Genomic DNA, 17743 nt, shown 5'->3' on the forward strand with positions numbered 1-17743 from the left:
TCTTCCTTTACCGGCTTGAACACCCTTCGCCTGATCTCTGCGGAGCAGGGCAGCCCGGGGAGACGCGCGGTCCGTGGCGCCGTGTGTGTTGGGCAGGCCGTGCAGGGATTGGCTGAGGCCTGATTGTAAACGTTACGTCCAGGGAAGGCCCTCCCTGAGAAGGGTGGCCTCCAAGCAGAGAGCTGGCCGACGGGCCGGAGAAGGGGGCGCTGGCGGCAGGGACCTGAGGCGGGCCTGGGCCTCCAGCCGGGGAGGAGAGCCCAGGGTGGAGGGGAGGGGAGGGGAGGCGAGGCGGTCAGTGGAGGGCCGCTCGTGTGGGGTCTTGCTGATGGCTCACGTCAGCAGACTTAATGGAAACCTAGTCCTCACTCACTGCGCACTGACCTAAAAGAAAGCCCTTCTGGAGACTTCTCCTGATGGCATCACAGACGTGGTGCCTGAGGATATCACTGCCCCTTCCCGTCACCAAGCCACCACCCCAGGCTTCTTTGTGCACAAGGTCCGGGCAGTACCGGCTGCCGACAGCGCCCCCCGGGGTCCTGGTTCCGTGACCACTGCCCGCCTGTCCGCTTCCTGTCCCGCCGAACGTACGCGCTGCCCAGAGCAGGTGTGTGGGGTGGGCCGCGCCTCACAGGGTGAGATAACTGGACACGCGGGCCCCTCCCGTCGGCCGGGCCCTGCCCTCCTTCAGGTGACAAGGGTGTGCCTCTTAGCAGCATCGAGGACAGCAGAAAGTGTTCGAGGAGTGTGTGGAAGATCTAGAAAAGCCGGTCATTCTTCAGGACCGTGTGGGGCGAGGGTGACCCCACTTCCGCGGGCACAGTGCTCAGCCGCAGCGACGGAACGAGGCCCACGCCGCGCAGAGCCTCCCAGCAGACCTGCCTCCCGGTGTTGTCGGAGAGCAGGGTCCCCCCCCTCCCGCCCCCCACCGCACCGTGAGCCCAAGCAGCGCAAGCCTGCAGGGCAGGTCCAGGGTGACCTGGACACCGGGCAGCGTCTTCGGGATTGCGGCAGGCCACTCCAAGACAAGCTCCTGGCTAATTTTCGTGCCCGGCAAACAAAAGGCAGAGACACGGTAGCACATCGTGCCCTTCGGCCTGATGTATGTTAAATATTTGGAATATATTAATCCTAAGAAATCTCTGTTGCTAGATCTAATTTCCGTTGACAGGAAGCATTTTCATATTTATCCAAAACCAGTAAAGCCAGCGAAGGTCATTGCTCTGAATTTTGCTCTTGGGCCAGCTGGTGACACCTGCACGGTCGTGAGCAACAGGGGACACCTGGGGCTAGGAAGTCTGGTTGCCATGGTAACCGAGCATTACTCTGCACCGGTGGACAGAGGGGGAGGGTCACGGTGTGGGTGTGGGTCACACAGGTCACTTCCTGCTCCCTGCAGTGCCCAAGGACAGCCTTACGACACAAGATTCGCAATTTTCTAAACGATTCATAATTGGGAGCGTGCAGTTTTAAAGTGAGTTTATTTGAAGCCCGAAACCTTTAACCAGCTCTTTCAAACCTATCTACGTGCCAGAAAACTCACTCCTGTTTACAATCTGATTGGACTTAAATCCCGCATCTGAAGCGTGAGGCTCGCTTCTTTCAGAGGCCGGGTCTCCCCTTGCGGGCTGTCCAACAGCAAGGTCGGCGGCCCCCCCCACTTGCCACGTTTGCCCCGCTCAGGGTGGTTCCGGAGGATTCTGGGGCAGATCCGGAGCAGACCGGGGTGGGGGGTGGGGGCAGGAGTGTGGCCCATCTCTGGGGTGGGGCTGGAATCAGTACCGCCCGGCCCTAGTCTGTCTCCTTGGGGCAAGAGTGGCTATACAAGCCATCCTTGCGGCTGAAAGGGGTCGCCTAGGCCAGGCCCCTCTCCGTGCCCTTCCCTGCAGGCGCACGTGTGATGCCTCCTGGCTGCAGCTGGTTGCCATGGCGACAGTGCCTGCAGGGGGACAGAAGGTGCCGGTTGGTACCTGTGAGGGGCAGGGTCACCCCAGAGCCGTGCCTGTGGGACGCTCCCCCCCTCCACGACACAAGGGCCCCTGGAGTTTCCGGAGCCAGCAGCCCCCCTGGGCCCCATCGGTGACTGCACAGAGCACACTCTGGCGTGCTGCTTCGTAACTTCCCGTCCTGAGATGGAACCTGGGAAGACGAAGAAAGTGACTTTCCAGGGCTCCGAGCACTCTGCAGGTGCCGAGGGTGGGGCCGCTCCTCTCGAATGACAGCCCGTCTGGAGGGAGGCGTCTTTCTCCTTTTTCCCTGTTTTTAACCCGAAGCTAATGGGTTTCCTGCTTCTCATGCGGACGGTGGCTGTCACTCTTGAAGGATCCATAGGTGCAACGCTTCATTATTCTTTCTAAGTAACTGTAATAGTTTTGGGGAAGGTAACGAGACCTCGGTTGGTATTGCCTCTCTGGAGTGGCCGTCTGCACGCCTCCCGCCTCCGAAGCCTTGGTTTAGGTTGTGTTTTTCTCCCAGGTCACCAGTGGCTTAATTTGTGCCGGGTGGACCTGGACTCTGGGTGACTTCCACGCAGGCGTCGTGCGCGCCTCGCTCGCCAGGCGGGTCTGCTTCCCGTCCCAGGCGAAGGGATCGCTGCGGAGCGGCCAGGCCGCCGCCCCCGTCCCGCGCGGTTCTCCTGAAGGCGCCAGGCACGGGTCCGGCCTCTCAGTGCTGAATTTTCTGGATCTTGAACAGAAGAGCATCTTCACTCTCCTCATGTCCCTGAGTCCACAGGGAAGGTTTGATTTAGTGAGCAGGTGCCCCGAGCTGAGCCAGAGGGGCAAGGGACCCCCACCACTGACAGGTGAGGTCGGGAGACCCAGGCCCCGTGCGCTTCTCTTGTCGGAATACACGGAGGGCCCAAATTCAGCGTGTTTTATGGGGTCTTTCCTCGGAAGTCACCTGTGGCTGCCCTGGCAGACACGGGCCACACGTCACACACCGTGCAGTTTTAGATGCTGGTTCGGGAGCACCGGCCAAGAGAGCATCCCCTCTCCGACCACACAGGCTGTCCGCAGACTGCAGGGCACAGGGCTGTGGCCGCCCAGGGACCCGGAGGACGTGGACGTGTCCCATCGACACCTCCGTGAGAGCGGCCTGCCCCACCCCCACTGCCTGTCTCCTCCTCAGAAGGGCAAACAGAGCTTGGGAGCCGCCCCGCTACCCGACAGCTGCCGGGGCGGTCACCGTCCAAGTGTCCGGTCCCGAGCACCGACCCCTCGTCTCTCACAGCTGGGGGCCTTCCCTCCGGTTTCGCAGGAAGCTTCCCAAACGCGGCCTGTTCAGCACTTGTCAGCGTTACTGGAAACAAGCCAAGAGCCACAGAAGTCAAGGTTCCAGAAACAGGTAGCTGCATGGGCCTCATGCGTCGTGGCTCCCTAGTGGGCGTTTGTGACCACTGCCCCAAAGCTACAGGCAGGGGCAGCACGTGGGCGTCATCCCCGAGGAGCATCCATCGGGGCGGAGCCTTCCGGGGGACCCCGTGGAGCTGCAGTGCTCACGTGGCACTCACACACCAGTGAAGGGGCCAGAGTGCCCCGTCCCCTCTGCAAGAGGATACGTGTGAGCGCAGGTTGGAAAGGCACAGGCGCCCTCTCGAGTGGGACTCGTCACTGAGGTCGGGCCCCCGGTGGGACCCGCCAGTTGTGTCTGGGTCGCCCCAGCGCCCTGCCGCCCGGCCTGCGGTGGTGCCCCCGCGGCGCCCTGGCCGTCCTCATCGCGACCTCGGGGCTGCGGGAAGCCATCCGGCTGCACCCCTGGGCATTTGTTTTCCGGGGCCGCCTTCCCGCCACGCCGCCCGAGAACAATGGTGCCTTTGTGCGGATGTGTGTGGCGCAGCTGCTCCACCCGATGAGATCCAGGCGAGGGAAGCAGCAGCAGGTGGGTCTGTGGGCCACCCTTTCCTCCCCGGCGGTGTTGCGAGCGCTGATGGCCCGAGGGCCGGCGGCCGGGGAGGTGGCAGCTCCAGCCAGATCGGGGGAGCGGAGGTGGGGGGGCATAGGCGGTTCTGCTCCCCCTGAGCACCCGGGCAAGGTAGGGAACGTTCCAGTAGGTTCGCAAGGAGGCAGGAGGGCAGGTGACCTTCTGCCAGTACACGTGAGTCCCTAAGGTGGCAGGGCGCCCCTTGCCCACCCCATCGCCTGCTTGGCGGCACTTAGGTGGGTCTCTGGGCCCTGCCATTTGCACATCACTTTGATTGGTGTCATTCAAGCTGCATATTAAAATTCCGCTCGTCACATCTGTGCAAAGTGAGGTGGCAATTAGAGAAGGCGGGCCTGGCACTCTGGGGAACGCCGTGCACCCACGTGAGCGTCACAGGCTACGAGGCCTTTCCGGTGAGTGCTGGCAGACGTCCCCGTGCCTGCAGTGTTCGGGGTGGACACTCCACCTTGCAGCCTCCGGGGCTTGCCTGGCTCTGCCCAGAACGCCCTGGACCCACCTGCCTGCTCGTGCTGCTGTGCGGTGGCACGGGCCTCCCGCCTCCTACATTTTCTCGCCACACGGGGGGAGGGATCGGCCCAGTGGCAGGACGACAGGTACTTTGTCAGAAAGCAGAGGGGCCCGTCGATGAGCGCACGGCAGCGGTCAGCCACTTCCAGGTTCCACGGCACGCTTGGGTCATGAAGTGACACCCCAAGAGGAGGAGTCCAAATTCAAGGACTGTTCTCTCACAATAAAACTAGAGCGGTTGTCATAAAAGGAACGACGTCTGGTTTTTTCTGGTCGAGACAAGAATGAGGGTTTGAAGTAAACTACTGAAGTAAAGCAAAGGGCCTCCATCACCGTGAAGGGGAAGAGCACCTTGAGTCGAGATACACGCTCAGTCCGCGTCTGGAATTTCCTAAGACAGACTGAGTGCAAACACTTCCTGCATTTTTCCCCCTTCTCCCGGGAGAAGTCAGGGTTCTCAGCTCTGGGCACGTGCAGGCGGGTGCTGGGGAGCCAGGCTGAGCCCCCGTGGCTATCCCACACGCTAAGTCCCCCGCACACGGGTGGTACCAATGCCCCTTCCTGGCCTCGCCAGAGCACCTTGTAGGACCATCTTGCCCGTGACTAGTGGGGGCCTGGCCGTAGCCCGCCTCGCTTCCCCCCTCCTGTGGGCACCCCTCCCCGGCATCCTAGGCCTCTTTCTGCATCTGGACTTTTCTCTGGGTGGTGCAGGGCGTGCTCTGGTGGCCCCAGTGTCCCCAGCACAGGTGCACGTGGCTCAGCCAGGACAGCCCACAGATGCCACGCTGGCCAGTATAGGGTGGGACTCGCTGCCCCTCTGGGTACGGGCCGGTTTGCCCGCCAGCCTCGGTGCCGGGCACTGCCTCACAGCAAGTGAACCCCGTCCTAAGACCCAACTGACCTGGAACCGGGGCTTCAGAAATGCACAGAACATACGAGAGCAAATGGGTCCCCCCCATTTTATTATGAAAAACGTCAAACCACAGACGAGTGTCCGACGGGCACAGTGAGAACCCACACACCTGCCACTGAGACTGAGCAGGCCGTTCGTGGGCATCATCATGTCCCCCGTCTCCACCTCCAGTGCATCTCAGAGTAAGTTGTAGGCATCGAGCCATCCGCGTGGCCCTAAAATCTCGGGTTCAGGACTCACTTAGGGTTGTCTCTTTGCAGTGGTTTTGTTTTAGAAAGAAATTTACAATGAAATACATAGACCTTCAGGTGCCTCTGACTCACACCCTGAGGGGGTGTCACCCCCCAGGTGTTTTCCCCTGTATCAGTTTTGCTCCTTCCAGAACCTTCTGTGAATGGAACCATAGTACATGGACCCTTGTCCAGAGTATTTTTCGTGTGCGTAAAGTTTCACAGATTCATCAAAATGAGACGAAAAAGAATGTGTGTAGGGGTGCCTGGGGGATCAGTGGGTTAAGTGTCTGCTGACTCTTGACTTGGGCTCAGGTCATGATCTCGGGGTTCATGGGTTCAAGCCTGTGTTGGGATTCTTTCCCTCTCTCTGCTCCTCCCCTGCTTGTGCACACATGTGTTCCCTCTCTCTCTCTCTCGAGGTAAATTAAACTTTTTTTTAAAAAGCATGTGCAACATGCAGAATGCCACGTAGCCTCTTGTGAAAGGCCGAGTGACAGCAGCCGGGAAGCTATCAAGGTCTCACGTTTCCACGACAGGCCAACTCAGTGTCCACGGGCGCACGGAACACCCGCCCCCACTGTGCCCACGCTGCTCACCGCACTGGTCAGCTGGGTCCCAGCTATTGCTGTCACAGCCTGCGGTGGAGTTGCTGGCTGCCCAGGCCAAGCCCTTACAGGGCTGACAGGAGGCCATTTCATTTAGAGCCCTTGTCGTCTGTACCCGCGTCTTCCCCAGGCCTCCCCGCTCACCTGGGGCCACGTCGCCTGTACCCGCGTCTCCCCCAGGCCTCCCCGCTCATCTGGGGCAGACTGGGGCCCTCATGTCCGGGTCAGGCCATCTGGCCTCACACACTCTGTTCTGGTGAGGTGCTCTCAGGGAAGAACCCACAAAGCTCTGCTTCCGTGTTCAAAACTACTGAATTGAAAAGGCTTCCACAAACCCACAGGCGGTGTGTGCTGAGTGTGGGGCCCGTGTCAGGTCTGTGCAGTGCCCTGCAGACAGCCTGGTTGGGGGTGCTGTGGCCGTCCCACTGCCCTCTCTGACATGTGCCCCAGCCTGGGGCTGAGACGGGTCCCTGGGCCACACCACCTGTCCTGGTTGAAGCATCATTGAAGTTAAGCTGAGTTTGGAAAATGTCTGGCTGTTGTTAACGTGGCCTTTTGTGTCCTTACTGTCATTCCAGGATGGGAGTCCCAGCTTCTGGAAACAGGATTCCTGGGAATCTTCCTGTGCCCTCTTTGGACTCTGTCTCGACTGCCCACAGGGACCCCCCCATCCCAGATCGTTCTGTGGGGCTTTCGGTGGCTGATTTTCAGAATCATGCTTGGAGCGGTAAGCGGAACCTTCAGTGGCTAGGCTTCAGGAAGCGTGCCGCAAAGGAGCCACGCCTCGCTGCCTGCTGGCTGGGCTGTGCCCGCGGGGCCCCTTCTGCTGCTTTCCGTGTTCGGGGGCCTGTTTCTGAGTCCTAGGAGTGCCCCCGGCCCCCAGTCCTGTGCACAAGCACTTCCTGTGGGGCCTATCTCGACTCTGAGCCCGCTCCACAGGGAGACTCACGGGCAGAGTCCCTCCTGGGGATTTCTGGAAGGTCTGAAATGTTTTACGTGGTTTAAATCAGGAAGGGTGGCAGCGGGTCAAGGACACACAGTCCCCTGTGACTGTCACCCCAGAGAAGCCGTGCAGAGTCCTTCCCGTGGGCACCTGGCTTGCTGGCCCCGGGGAGCGTCTCCCAAAAGCCAGGCGTGTTGGCGACCGCCTCGCTCCGGCGTGGCCGGTCGATGCCGCGGCCCGCGTGCTGCCCGCCTGGTGTCCTCCTGGCTCGCGCCCTCCTGGGCCCTGGCGACCAGGGTTCCCCAGCCGCAGACTCCCACGGGGCCCGTGCAGGTGCGCGTCTGCTTCCACTCCCCCTCCCGTCCCCCTCAGGTGTCTCGGGAACATCATCCGAACCTTCCAGTCAGGAGGGACTTGGTTCCTTTCGGCCTGACTAGTGTCCGCTCTCTTGGGCTTCTCACTCTCCGCCGATAAGATCTTGCTGCTTATGCCGGAGCACTGACTTCCTTTACGTCGGGAGCCCCGGCCCTCAGGTGTGCTGAGCCACCTGTCTGCTTTGAGGTTTCGCAGGTGCGGGCGCGCACGAGCTCACAGAGAGCACGCTTCTGCCGCACACAGCGGCGGCTCTGCCCGCGTCCCCTTCAGTCCAGACGGCCCGCCGTCTCCTGTCCCCCGCGCCCCGGCACCGGCCGTCTGGCGTGCCCTGCGCCCCTGGCAGGAGGCCCTTGTCACTCTCAGCCTGGGACAGCATCCGTGTGTCCCATCCCTGACTTGGGCAGGCCCTGCCAGATCTCTGTGGGGCTGCTTTCCGTCCCTGTGCAATCGGCGAGTGTTCTGTGGCCGGGTCCCATAGAGTTCCGTGGCTGCCGCGTCGTCATCAGATGTCCTCCCCCCCCTCCCGGCACCGGTCTGCCCCTCCGTGGCTGGCGTTAATTCGATGCCCTTCGTCCCCATTACCCGTCTGGCCTGTGGGAGCCCGTCTTCGTGCCCTGTCGCCTCAAATCCTGAGTGGTGCCAGCCTTTAACTGGGAGTCGGAGGTCCCCGAGCAGGACAGGCTGCCCCAGGTCCTTTCTTCCTGCCGGAAGCCCGCGCTCCCACGCTTCAGACGCCCTCCTGGGCATTCGAGCCCCTCATCCCCGTGTGACGACCGTCCGCGGTCTGGCTACTGCTGCATCTGGGGTTGTGTGGCGGGTGGGGGCGGGGCACCAGAAGCAGCCGGAGTGTGGGAGGTGGACGTGGTTGGTGAGCAGCACCCAGGCTGCCAGCGAGGGGAGCCTCGGGGGCCCGCGTGTGGTCCCGACGTGGCCCGCAGGGCTCGCGACCCCGGGCGGTGCGCGTCGCTGCAGGTCCCGGGAGCTGGCGTGCGGGGCGAGCGCGTGGCCAGACCCCGCCACAAAGACTCCTCGTCCGGCGGTCAGACGGTGGGCCTGACGTTCGCGGCTCCTTTTCCTGACACACGGAAGTTATTTGCTGTGATTAGCGGGCGTGGTTGTGTGTCGTCTGGGACTTCAGTTTGGAGTTTTTCTTCAACTACTTTTGAAAATCCAAGGTGTTTGCTATTCGAGTCCCTCACCGGGGACCGGCCTGGGACCGCAGGCTCCCGAGGCAGGAGAGCGGCGGGGGAGGGGCGCCGGGTGGTGGAGCGGCGCCCACGGAGCCTGACAGCGCTCAGGCGCCTCTCGTGGCATTTTGATTGACTGTTCACACCAGCTGGGTGAAAACTCATCAGGTGCACTAAAAGGGGTAATTACTCGATCGCGTCTGTGTTGGGTGCCGCTCCTCCTCCTCGGCTGGAGAGCGGCAGCGGGGAGCAGGCCCGGGAAAGGACAGCGCCTGTCGCTTAGCGGGGAGAGGGCCGCACGGGCCCGCTGAGGACTGAGCTGCCTGCAGGTGCAGCCCCGGCCTGACCTGTGCCTGCTCACGACCGGCGCCGCGGACGCAGAAGCCACCCGGCCGCCGTCTGCTGCGGTCCCGGCGCGCTGGGCAGTGACCCCCCCTGCACACACGGCCCCCGGGCCTCCCGGGCCCCCGAGGCGGGTCAGCGTGGCCTCCCCACCGTGGAGCAGGCTCTGCCTGTGAACAGCTGGAAACTGGGCCTGGCACGTGACGCATGCTGGACAGCAGACAGCGGGGGTGGGGGGCCAGCGGGACACGTGGCGGGTGCCTGGCCGTCTACGAGGGGGCAGGGGCGGGCGGAGGGAGGCCCAGAGTTCCCTCGGCCCGCATCCTGCTAGAATTCGAGGGGCGAGGTACAGAGAGGAGGACCTGGGCACAGAAGGAGCCCCGAGAAGGACACAGCGCCCCTGCCGACCTGCAGAGGCGCGTGGCTCCCATCTAATCCCAACAGACAGACACTTAACTGACGCGGCCGCCCCGGTGCCCGGTCCGAATAGTTGTATAAATTGAGATCATCAAACCAAATAAGAAGCACCTTCCCCTGAGAAAACTCCAGGCCCAGGAGAGACTTTACTGATCAGTCTGTAAAACATTTAGGGAAGGAAGTGAATCCTGTCCACACGCATCCACGACACAGAGGAACCCCTTCTGGGCTTATTTTTGTGAGGTCAGTGAAGACGAGGACGTTTCAAGAAAAGGAAATTACACGGCAGCCTGTTCAAGGGCACCGGGAAACACTCTTGAATTATTAGCGAACGAACCCAGCAGCGCCTGAGCCGCATGATAGACGGGCTTTCCACGGGATATCGAGTGGACGTAAATGAACCGATGCAATTCACCAAACGACCAGGTAAGAAGCAAGTTGACAAATGCCGTGGTCATCTTCACTGACATAGGAGGAGAAGCATTAGAATTAAACACTCGTTCACGGCCGACGTATCTTCTGGAGCCCTGAGAATAGGCGTCCTCCGCCCGGTGTGTGAGGCACCCACCCGATGCCGCGCTCACCTGAGGAGACCGCGCGTGTCTGCCGAGGCGGAGCGCGAGGCGGAGCGCGTGCCGGGCACCCACTTATCCCGTCTACCTGGTGTCGTACTGAAGATTGTAGCTCGCGCAGAAAAGCAAGGAAAAGCAACAAAAGCCCTGAACGCGGGAAAGGAGGAAGTGAAGGCACCCGTCTTTGCGGTGGAGGGGTCACGAGGTCCTCAGGACCAGCGTGTGCAGTTAGCCAGGTGTGGGATTCACGCTCAGGGCACACGGATCAGGCCAGCAGAAGCCGACAGGGAGTGAATTTGTGGGGTCGTCACTGTCGCACCGTCCGAGCTCCTGTCTCCCCGCCCGCGGCGCCCCGGGGGTCCCACAGAACCACTACCCAGCCACCCGCGGAGGCGCCGGGCCCAGTGGGGGTGTCGCCTGGAGCCCTGCGGGCAAGATGCCACAGCAGGAGCCAGTGACCCCCACAAGGTCTGGTGACAAAGGAACTTTGTACCTTCCCCGAATCAACCTTTTCACATGCGTGGGGATCATCCCCGGAGCGGCGGGCACAGCGTGTGAAAACCTGAGGTACGAGCCCTCCCCAGAGCCCCCCAGTGCCTACGACTCACCCACGCAGGGCATTCCTCACGGTCTGCCACTACCCAGACGTGGACACCCAGGGTGACGTCTGCCTGGACACCGTCAAGGACGTGTGGTCTGTGTGTGTGACATCAGGGCCACCCTGCTGTCCATCCAGACCCTGCTAGGAGAATCCAGCACCCATAGCCCTTTGAGCGCACACGCTGTGTGTGAGTAGCCTGGAGACACTTCACAGCCTTTAAGAAGTACCTGCAAGAGGGGCGCCCGGGTGGGTCAGTCGGTTGAGCAGCCGACTCCGGCTCAGGTCCTGATCTCACAGTCTGTGAGTTCGAGCCCCGCGTTGGGCTCCGTGCTGACGGATCAGGGCCTGGAGCCTGCTTCGGATTCTGTGTGTCTCTCTCTCTGTGTCCCTCCCCCACTCTGTCTGTCTCCCAAAAGCAAACAAACATTAAAAAAAATTTTTTTTAAAAGACGTGTCTGCAAGAAACCTGCTCGAAGCTGGTCTCTCGCCAAGAACCCGGACTGTGGAGCCTCTCTCCTTGTGTTCTCTGTTTATCTTCTCCTCAGATCGTCTGCCCTTTCCTTGGTTTCTGTCTAGGACTCTGTATCTTAAGCTGTGGTGTCATTTTTGTTTCGTTTCTGTTTTTTAAATGAAGTCTCTGGTTGAGCCTTTATGAATACGTTAAATAAATACAGTGGTTTGTTTTTTACCCGCCTCCCCCCCCCGAAAAAAAGAAAAGAAAAAGAAAATGTAAAATACGTCATTAATAACCTCCAAAACCATAAAATACTCGGGAAATTTTAACAGAAGTCTAACACTGTTCTCTGAAAACTACCATAGTTGCTGAGAGAAATGAGAAAGGCTTAAAGAGACAGACACACTTGTGTGAGTCAGAAGCCTCAACACTGCTCAACTGTCCAGCTCTCCCCAGATCGATTTATAGATGCCGTGCAACCCAAACGTAATTCTAGAAGGATTTTCTTTCTAGAAGTTGATGAACTGATTCTTAGATTTGTTTGGAAACGCCAAGGACCTAGAATAGCCAGAAAATCTCGCATAAGAGGCACACCCTTGTTCCAGGGTTTCCCAGGAGTCGCAGTTGGTGAGACGGGCAGTGGGGGCACAAGGACAGACAGCCAAACCCTTAGGAGGGTCAGCGAATCCAGAAATAGCCCCACACCAAAATCACCGTGACGCACGCTTTGGACAACTGACCGAGTCAGTGCCACCAAGAAAGACAAGGTGCTTCTCTGACGTGTAGCGCTCGGGCATCTGGTTACCCACAGAGGCCGTGAGCCCCAGCCTGCCACTGCGCACGGGAATTCGTTCGAGGCGGGTTCCAAACGTGAAAGTGGAAATCACAACACTTCTTGAAGGTAATGGGATGTTTTTGAATCAGAATCTTCTCTTCCCGACAGATACGAGCAATAGACGGCACCCACAATTCCTCTGCCCCGCACGGGGAGCCCGTGTCTGGGCCCGTAAAGGACGCAAGAAACTCAGCGGTCACGACAATCGGCGTGAAAGGGGGAAGCTTTAGCAGATACCCCTGCAAACACTTGAAAACTGCCCAGCTTTCCCAGCCGTTAGGGAAATGCCTGCCAGTCCACGCGCAATGGGATGGCGTGTGCGCCCACAGGACCTGCTGAACCCACAGAGGGCAGGACCACACTGCAGTGAGTGTCCTGGCTTGGGCCACACCAATCACCGCAGACCAAGTGGCTTGAGCGGTGGGTGCTTCCTTCCTCCCGGCATGAGGCCGGCGGTGTCCCAGCGCCTCCCATCCCCGGTGAGGACTCTTCCCGTGTCCTCATAGGGGTGCGGGGGGACAGCAGCCCCGGTGTCTCTGATGGGTGCACTCGTCCGGTATGCTCAGGACCCTGCCCCCATGGCCCCACGGACACTTAATTACTTCCTCAGTCTAAATGCAGCTGCGGGGAGGGCCTGGGGAGGACACGGCACCGGCCCTTCACGGCAGGGGAGTGAACCAGAGAGGGACTGGCCTGTGGTACTCTCCTGCGGTCGTGAGAAATGGTGCGCAGTTCACGGAAGCCGCGACGCAGTTACCTACAAAGTTAACCTACTCCACCCCGTCATGCTTCTGTCCTCAGGATGCCTGGGAATGCACTCCCCAAAACCCTCCCCCGGCACCAGGAGCTGGAGACCAACCATGGTCCATCGGCAGGAAGATGGGGACCAACCGAGCTAAGTCCCCGGAATGGAAGACACCCGGCACAACAGGGGCGCGAGTCCCGACGCTCAGCAGACCCGGTGACCTCGCAGATGGTGCGTCAGGCTCCTCGTGCGGGGGCTTCCGGAACCGGTGGGGCCAGCGTGTGGCCAGGATCCGGGGTGGGGACTGACTAGGGGGGCATACTGGAACGTGGGGGGCCGGGGAAGGGTCCCCCGTGCTGGCGGGGGAGGCACCCAGGCGTGCCCGTGCACAAAGCTCCTTGGCCACACGCTTCGGGCCTGGATGTAAATCATTTTTTTTAAACCCGACAAGGCAAGCCGCCGGGGGCCTCCAGGGAGGTGGCCGATCGGCCCCTGTGTCGCACAGACAGCTATCTCTGTGGGCAGGGCTGGAGACCGGCACGCTGGCAGGTTTTCCTGGGGCTTCTCCGTCGCGCAGCAGAGAAGACCGCGTGCCCGCGAGCCCTGGAAAGATGGTCAGCCTGGCCGGATCTGCGGCCTGAGCTAGAGCCACGCGACGCAGCCTCCTGGCCAGGCTCCCCGCGCCAGCTGCGGGGATGGCGGGCGGCCACGTGGCGCGACCACCCCGTCGGACTCCCTCCCTTGGGGCAGAGGCATGGGTGTACCCTCCCGCTGGAGTGGCATGGGCCCACCTGGTGCTTCTCTGAAGAGTCAGGAGCCCTTCTCCCAGGTTTCAACTCAGTCAGTCTTCGGCTTTAAAGGCACAGATTCCAAACACATTAGTGGGGAGAGGCTTTCCATCTGCAGAAAATGGCAAACGGCGTGGGTGTCTGAGTCAGTGTTTAATAGGTTGCCTTTCATCATGCTTTAAAAAAGTTTTCACTTTGTTCTCAAATCTCAACTTCTGTAAAGACAGACACAGGTACGCGTGTCTGTGGCTGAGTCGGCGCTGGCCGGGTTCGTCCTGGAGACGCTGCCTGTCACCGAAGCCTGAGCCCTTTGCTCCTGGAGCTTCCGCTCCCCGAGTCGGACCACACGGTGGCTTCTCTACAGGCCTTGGCGCCACAGCTGCCCCTGATCGGTCCTGGGCCGGCCGGACGGCCCGTGCCGGGCCGAAGGCCGAGGTCTCGGGTGCCCCGAGTTCTGGGAGCCGAGGCAGAATCCCTGCCGCCGGGGACTCTTCGCGCTGCACGGCACCAGGGGGAGGCACGCGCTTGGCCTCGGCCTGGACGACCGGACAACCGAGAGCATCTCCTTCGCGTACCTCCCCCCACCCCCCCCACCCCGGCCTCCCTGCGTGTGCGGGAGGCCTGGGTGAGCAGGCGGGCGGAGGCTCTTTGCGGCCCCTCCTCCGTGAGAACCTGCCGTGACGTGAGCGGTGTGGTCGCTGGCCCACGAGGAGGAGCGTGTGCGCGCCGGGCCGCGGGGGTCAGGAGTCGGTCTGATGACCGTTAGATTTCACTGCCGGGATGCGGCTGCTTCTCTTGGCTCTCGTTTTGTCAGCGTGCCTTTAATTTTTCCACATATTCTTTCCGTAGTTCCTCCGACACCATGTGCTAAATTATTTCATTACTGGTTCACCTCGTGGGAGTTTCATAAAAAACTTCCCAACTTCTTACCGATCAAATGCAGCCGAAACAAGCCACTTTCATCGGGAGCCGTGTCTCTGCGGTGGCCGGCGCAGGTCGTTGGCAGGTTCGCCGAGCGCAGGGTGCGGCAGGAGGGGAGGCCGGGCGCCGGAGCCCCCAGGCACCTCTCAGAGGCTGGCAAGGCACGAACTTTGCTGTTCTGTACGTGCAGGTGACCCCCCAGGGACCTGAAGGAGAGAGATGCCAGCGTGTTTCCCGCAGGCCGTCCTCAGCAGGTGCCTGACGACCGAGCGCCGGTGCCTCTCACGCTGGGTGCTCCCGCTCGCGGCTGTGTCTCACAGCAGCTGCGGCACCCGAGGTGGGACCCTTCCGGTGCCCGTCGTGGGCAGACTGCCCTGCTATACTGTTAACACAAGAGAAAAAGCCATATGTTAGCCACCAGAGCGAGGCCTGTGGTCCTGCATTTTTCAGGTCACTTTGGCAGACCCGGGGACCACGGCCAGGCTGCGATCATCGGTACCGTGAGAAGACGCTTTGCTCAGACGCAGTACGAGTCACCTGGGATGAACTCGACAGCGTAGACGGAACAGAACGGACGCGTTCCTTCCCAAATGCAGCTTCCCAAAGCTGAGGGGGAACGGGAGACCTAAACGGCTCTGTGTCTATTCAATACACGGAATGCGTCACCAGAACCCGTTCCAGGGAGAAAAACGCGGACCCAGATGGCTTCCCTGGTGGAATCTACCAGACGCTTCAGGAAGAAACGATGGCAGGCTCTCTTGGAAAGTGTGGGGGGGGGGGGGGGGGGGGGACACTTCCCAGGTTGTTGTACGTGACTGAAACAATGAAACAAAGCCTGATGAGGCTATCACAGAAAGGAACAAAAGAGACCAGTACCCCCAGGAGCAAAGACCCAGAAACCCTTAGCAAAACACCCGTCAGCTTGATTCTGGCAATGACAACGCCTGGTTTCTCTCAGGAACGCGGGGTGGTTTAACATTTGAAAATCAACGGACACGGTTCCCTACAGTAACAGCGTAAAGCAGCAGCTGTGAGAAAAGCACGCGACACAGACTGACACTGGCTCGTGGCAGCGGGGGGACGTCCTGGGGGGACAGCGTCTGAGACCGGGCCACCGGTCCTTGCTCGAGAGGGACGGGAGCCTTCACACCCAGCTAGCGTCTCTTCTCGCCGCCGCTCTCCGCGTCACGTTGGAAGTCGTGGTGCAGGAAGACGGGAAGAAAAGAAAGGAAGGTGTTGTTCACACCCCTTGATTCAACAGGCTGAAAACCCAGTGGAATCCAAAAACCAACTAGCAAAATGAACACGTGAACTCAGTGAGGACGTGGGAAGCAAGGTCCGTGCGAAGCCCAAGTCGTATTCCGCGTACTAGGAGGAAGAGACCGTTAGAAAAGCAAGTTGTGAAAATACCGTCTACAGCTGCATCAAGCAAACCTCCAATGCGTGGTCACAAACCCGATGGAAGATGCCTAAGACGTGTGTGTGGCAGGTGCAGGGTGTCCGTGGCGGGTGACGTGCACTTGGACCCGCGCTCACGGGTCGGAAGACTGCTTCACCCGAATGTGTGTGCAGATTCAGGGCATTTCCTGTCAAAGTCCCACTGGGCTTTCTGGAGAGGTTAACATGCTGATTGTAAGTTTTATATGTAAATAAAGAGAATCTTGAAAAAGAAAAACAAAGCTGGGACACCTGCTTCCTGATTTTACAGCTTAATTTAAAACTGAAGCGTGGTATTGTCTAAGCTAGAAAAGTGGACCCAGTGAAGAGGGTCCAGAAATGGACCACATCTCTCCTATTCGGCTGATACTCAGCCAGGCTACGGAGTCAAGTCAATGGAAAAAGGAAAGCCCCTCTTTACAAAAGGTGCCGAAGTCACGGGAAATCTGCCGAGGAATGAAAATGAGCTGGGACAGGATTTCGTTTGCACCGGACCCTACTTTGAGGTGGACCACGGACCTAAATTTAAGAGCGACACCGGCAAGTTCCTGGAAGGGCACACGGAGGAGTACCTGTCGGGAACGTGCCCGCACAGGTGCAGTCGACCGATTTCCAACCCAGTCACTCCCTGGGGCAACCACAGAATTTGTTTTGCAAACATAAAAGCCAGGAAAACAAAGCTTTCCGAAGATAACACAGTTATCTTGGGGAAGGCATAGACTGCTCCGATGGCACAAAAAAACAGTAACCATTAAAAAAACTTTTTTGCTAAATGTACTTGACTGATATGAAAAATCTCCATCGGCAAAACCACACGAAGAAAACGAATAGGTAAGCTACAGACTAGGAAAAATATCTGCGTGTACAGGCCCAAGCAACAATTAACCCACAGAATACGCAAACCACGGGAGAAACGCAGGCACGCGGCTCGAACACACTGGGAGGAAGCCGATCTGAGAACGGCCGGGAGCCCGGGAAGCGGGGCCCGGAGCGCCCCTCACACTGCCCGCTACTTCGGGTCAGGGATGCAGCCCCGTGGCACAGCCATTAGCAGGTCCCACACGGCGAGACGCGCACACGCCCCCGCGAGCCAGCCTTCCTCTCCTGCACCGTGCCGGGACAGGGGACGACCTGGGTCCACACAGAGGCCCGCACGCGCCCGCACGCCGCAGGTCAGCCCTGTTCAGAACGGCCAGACCCGGGAACAACCCAGGATCCGTCAACAGGGGTCAACGGCGGTGCGCTCCTATGAGGGGCCACGCTCCGCCATAAAAGGGAGCCCGCTCCAAAGGCGGCAACACGGATAAACCCCACAACGCACGGAGCACAGCCTGGTAAGTCCGCGGGGGTGAGATCCCGGGGAGGCCGAGCCGGCGCTGGCCGCCGTTCCGTCCAGGCGGGCGGGGCCCGGACCAGCTTGGAAAGGGGTCACAGAGAACGTTCTCCGGGATGGACATCCGCTTGCTATTTGGGGTGGGGGTACCTCATTGTGTGCAATCGTCAGAACACACTGAACTTGAGACTTCGGATGTGTTTCGTTCCATGTAGTCGTAGCTTCCACCCTCTGACTTGAGGGTATCGTGGGGTTTTACACACGGCCCGTGCGGTGAGATGCGGCCCCGATACACTCCGCACACCCGGGGACGATGAGCGAGTCCAGCGTAACCGCGCAGCCACCCCCGGCCCTAGGGGACCCCCGCCGCAGAGAGCGAGGGCGGCCCCCAGACTCGTCCACGGAAGCCACATGTGGGGCGCGGGGTCGGGAGCAAGCAGGGGCCGCTCTCCACGTCCAGACCTGTGCGCGGCTGTGACACTCGCTGGCAGGGGGACAGTAGCTTCCCGTGGGCACGCGGAGCGCACGTGTCTGGATCTCCTCTGGAGCCGAGCGGCCTGCCGCCTCCGTGTCCCAACCGCACCTGGGCCTCT

General features: G+C 60.3%; 1 protein-coding gene across 3 annotated transcripts in view; it reads left to right on the forward strand.

The window, feature by feature from the left end:
- The window catches only part of LMF1 (lipase maturation factor 1), an 89742-nt gene that overhangs the window by 44061 nt on the left and 27938 nt on the right, over positions 1–17743 (forward strand). For all 3 annotated transcript variants that reach the window (XM_045048058.1, XM_045048057.1, XM_003999053.6), the window contains exon 4: positions 6779–6927. In XM_045048058.1, coding sequence (XP_044903993.1) covers positions 6779–6927 — 149 coding nt within the window. The remainder of the gene's footprint in view (positions 1–6778; positions 6928–17743) is intronic.

The sequence above is a fragment of the Felis catus genome, chromosome E3 (assembly GCF_018350175.1).
Source record: "Felis catus isolate Fca126 chromosome E3, F.catus_Fca126_mat1.0, whole genome shotgun sequence".
NCBI classification, from domain to species: Eukaryota; Metazoa; Chordata; class Mammalia; order Carnivora; family Felidae; genus Felis; species Felis catus.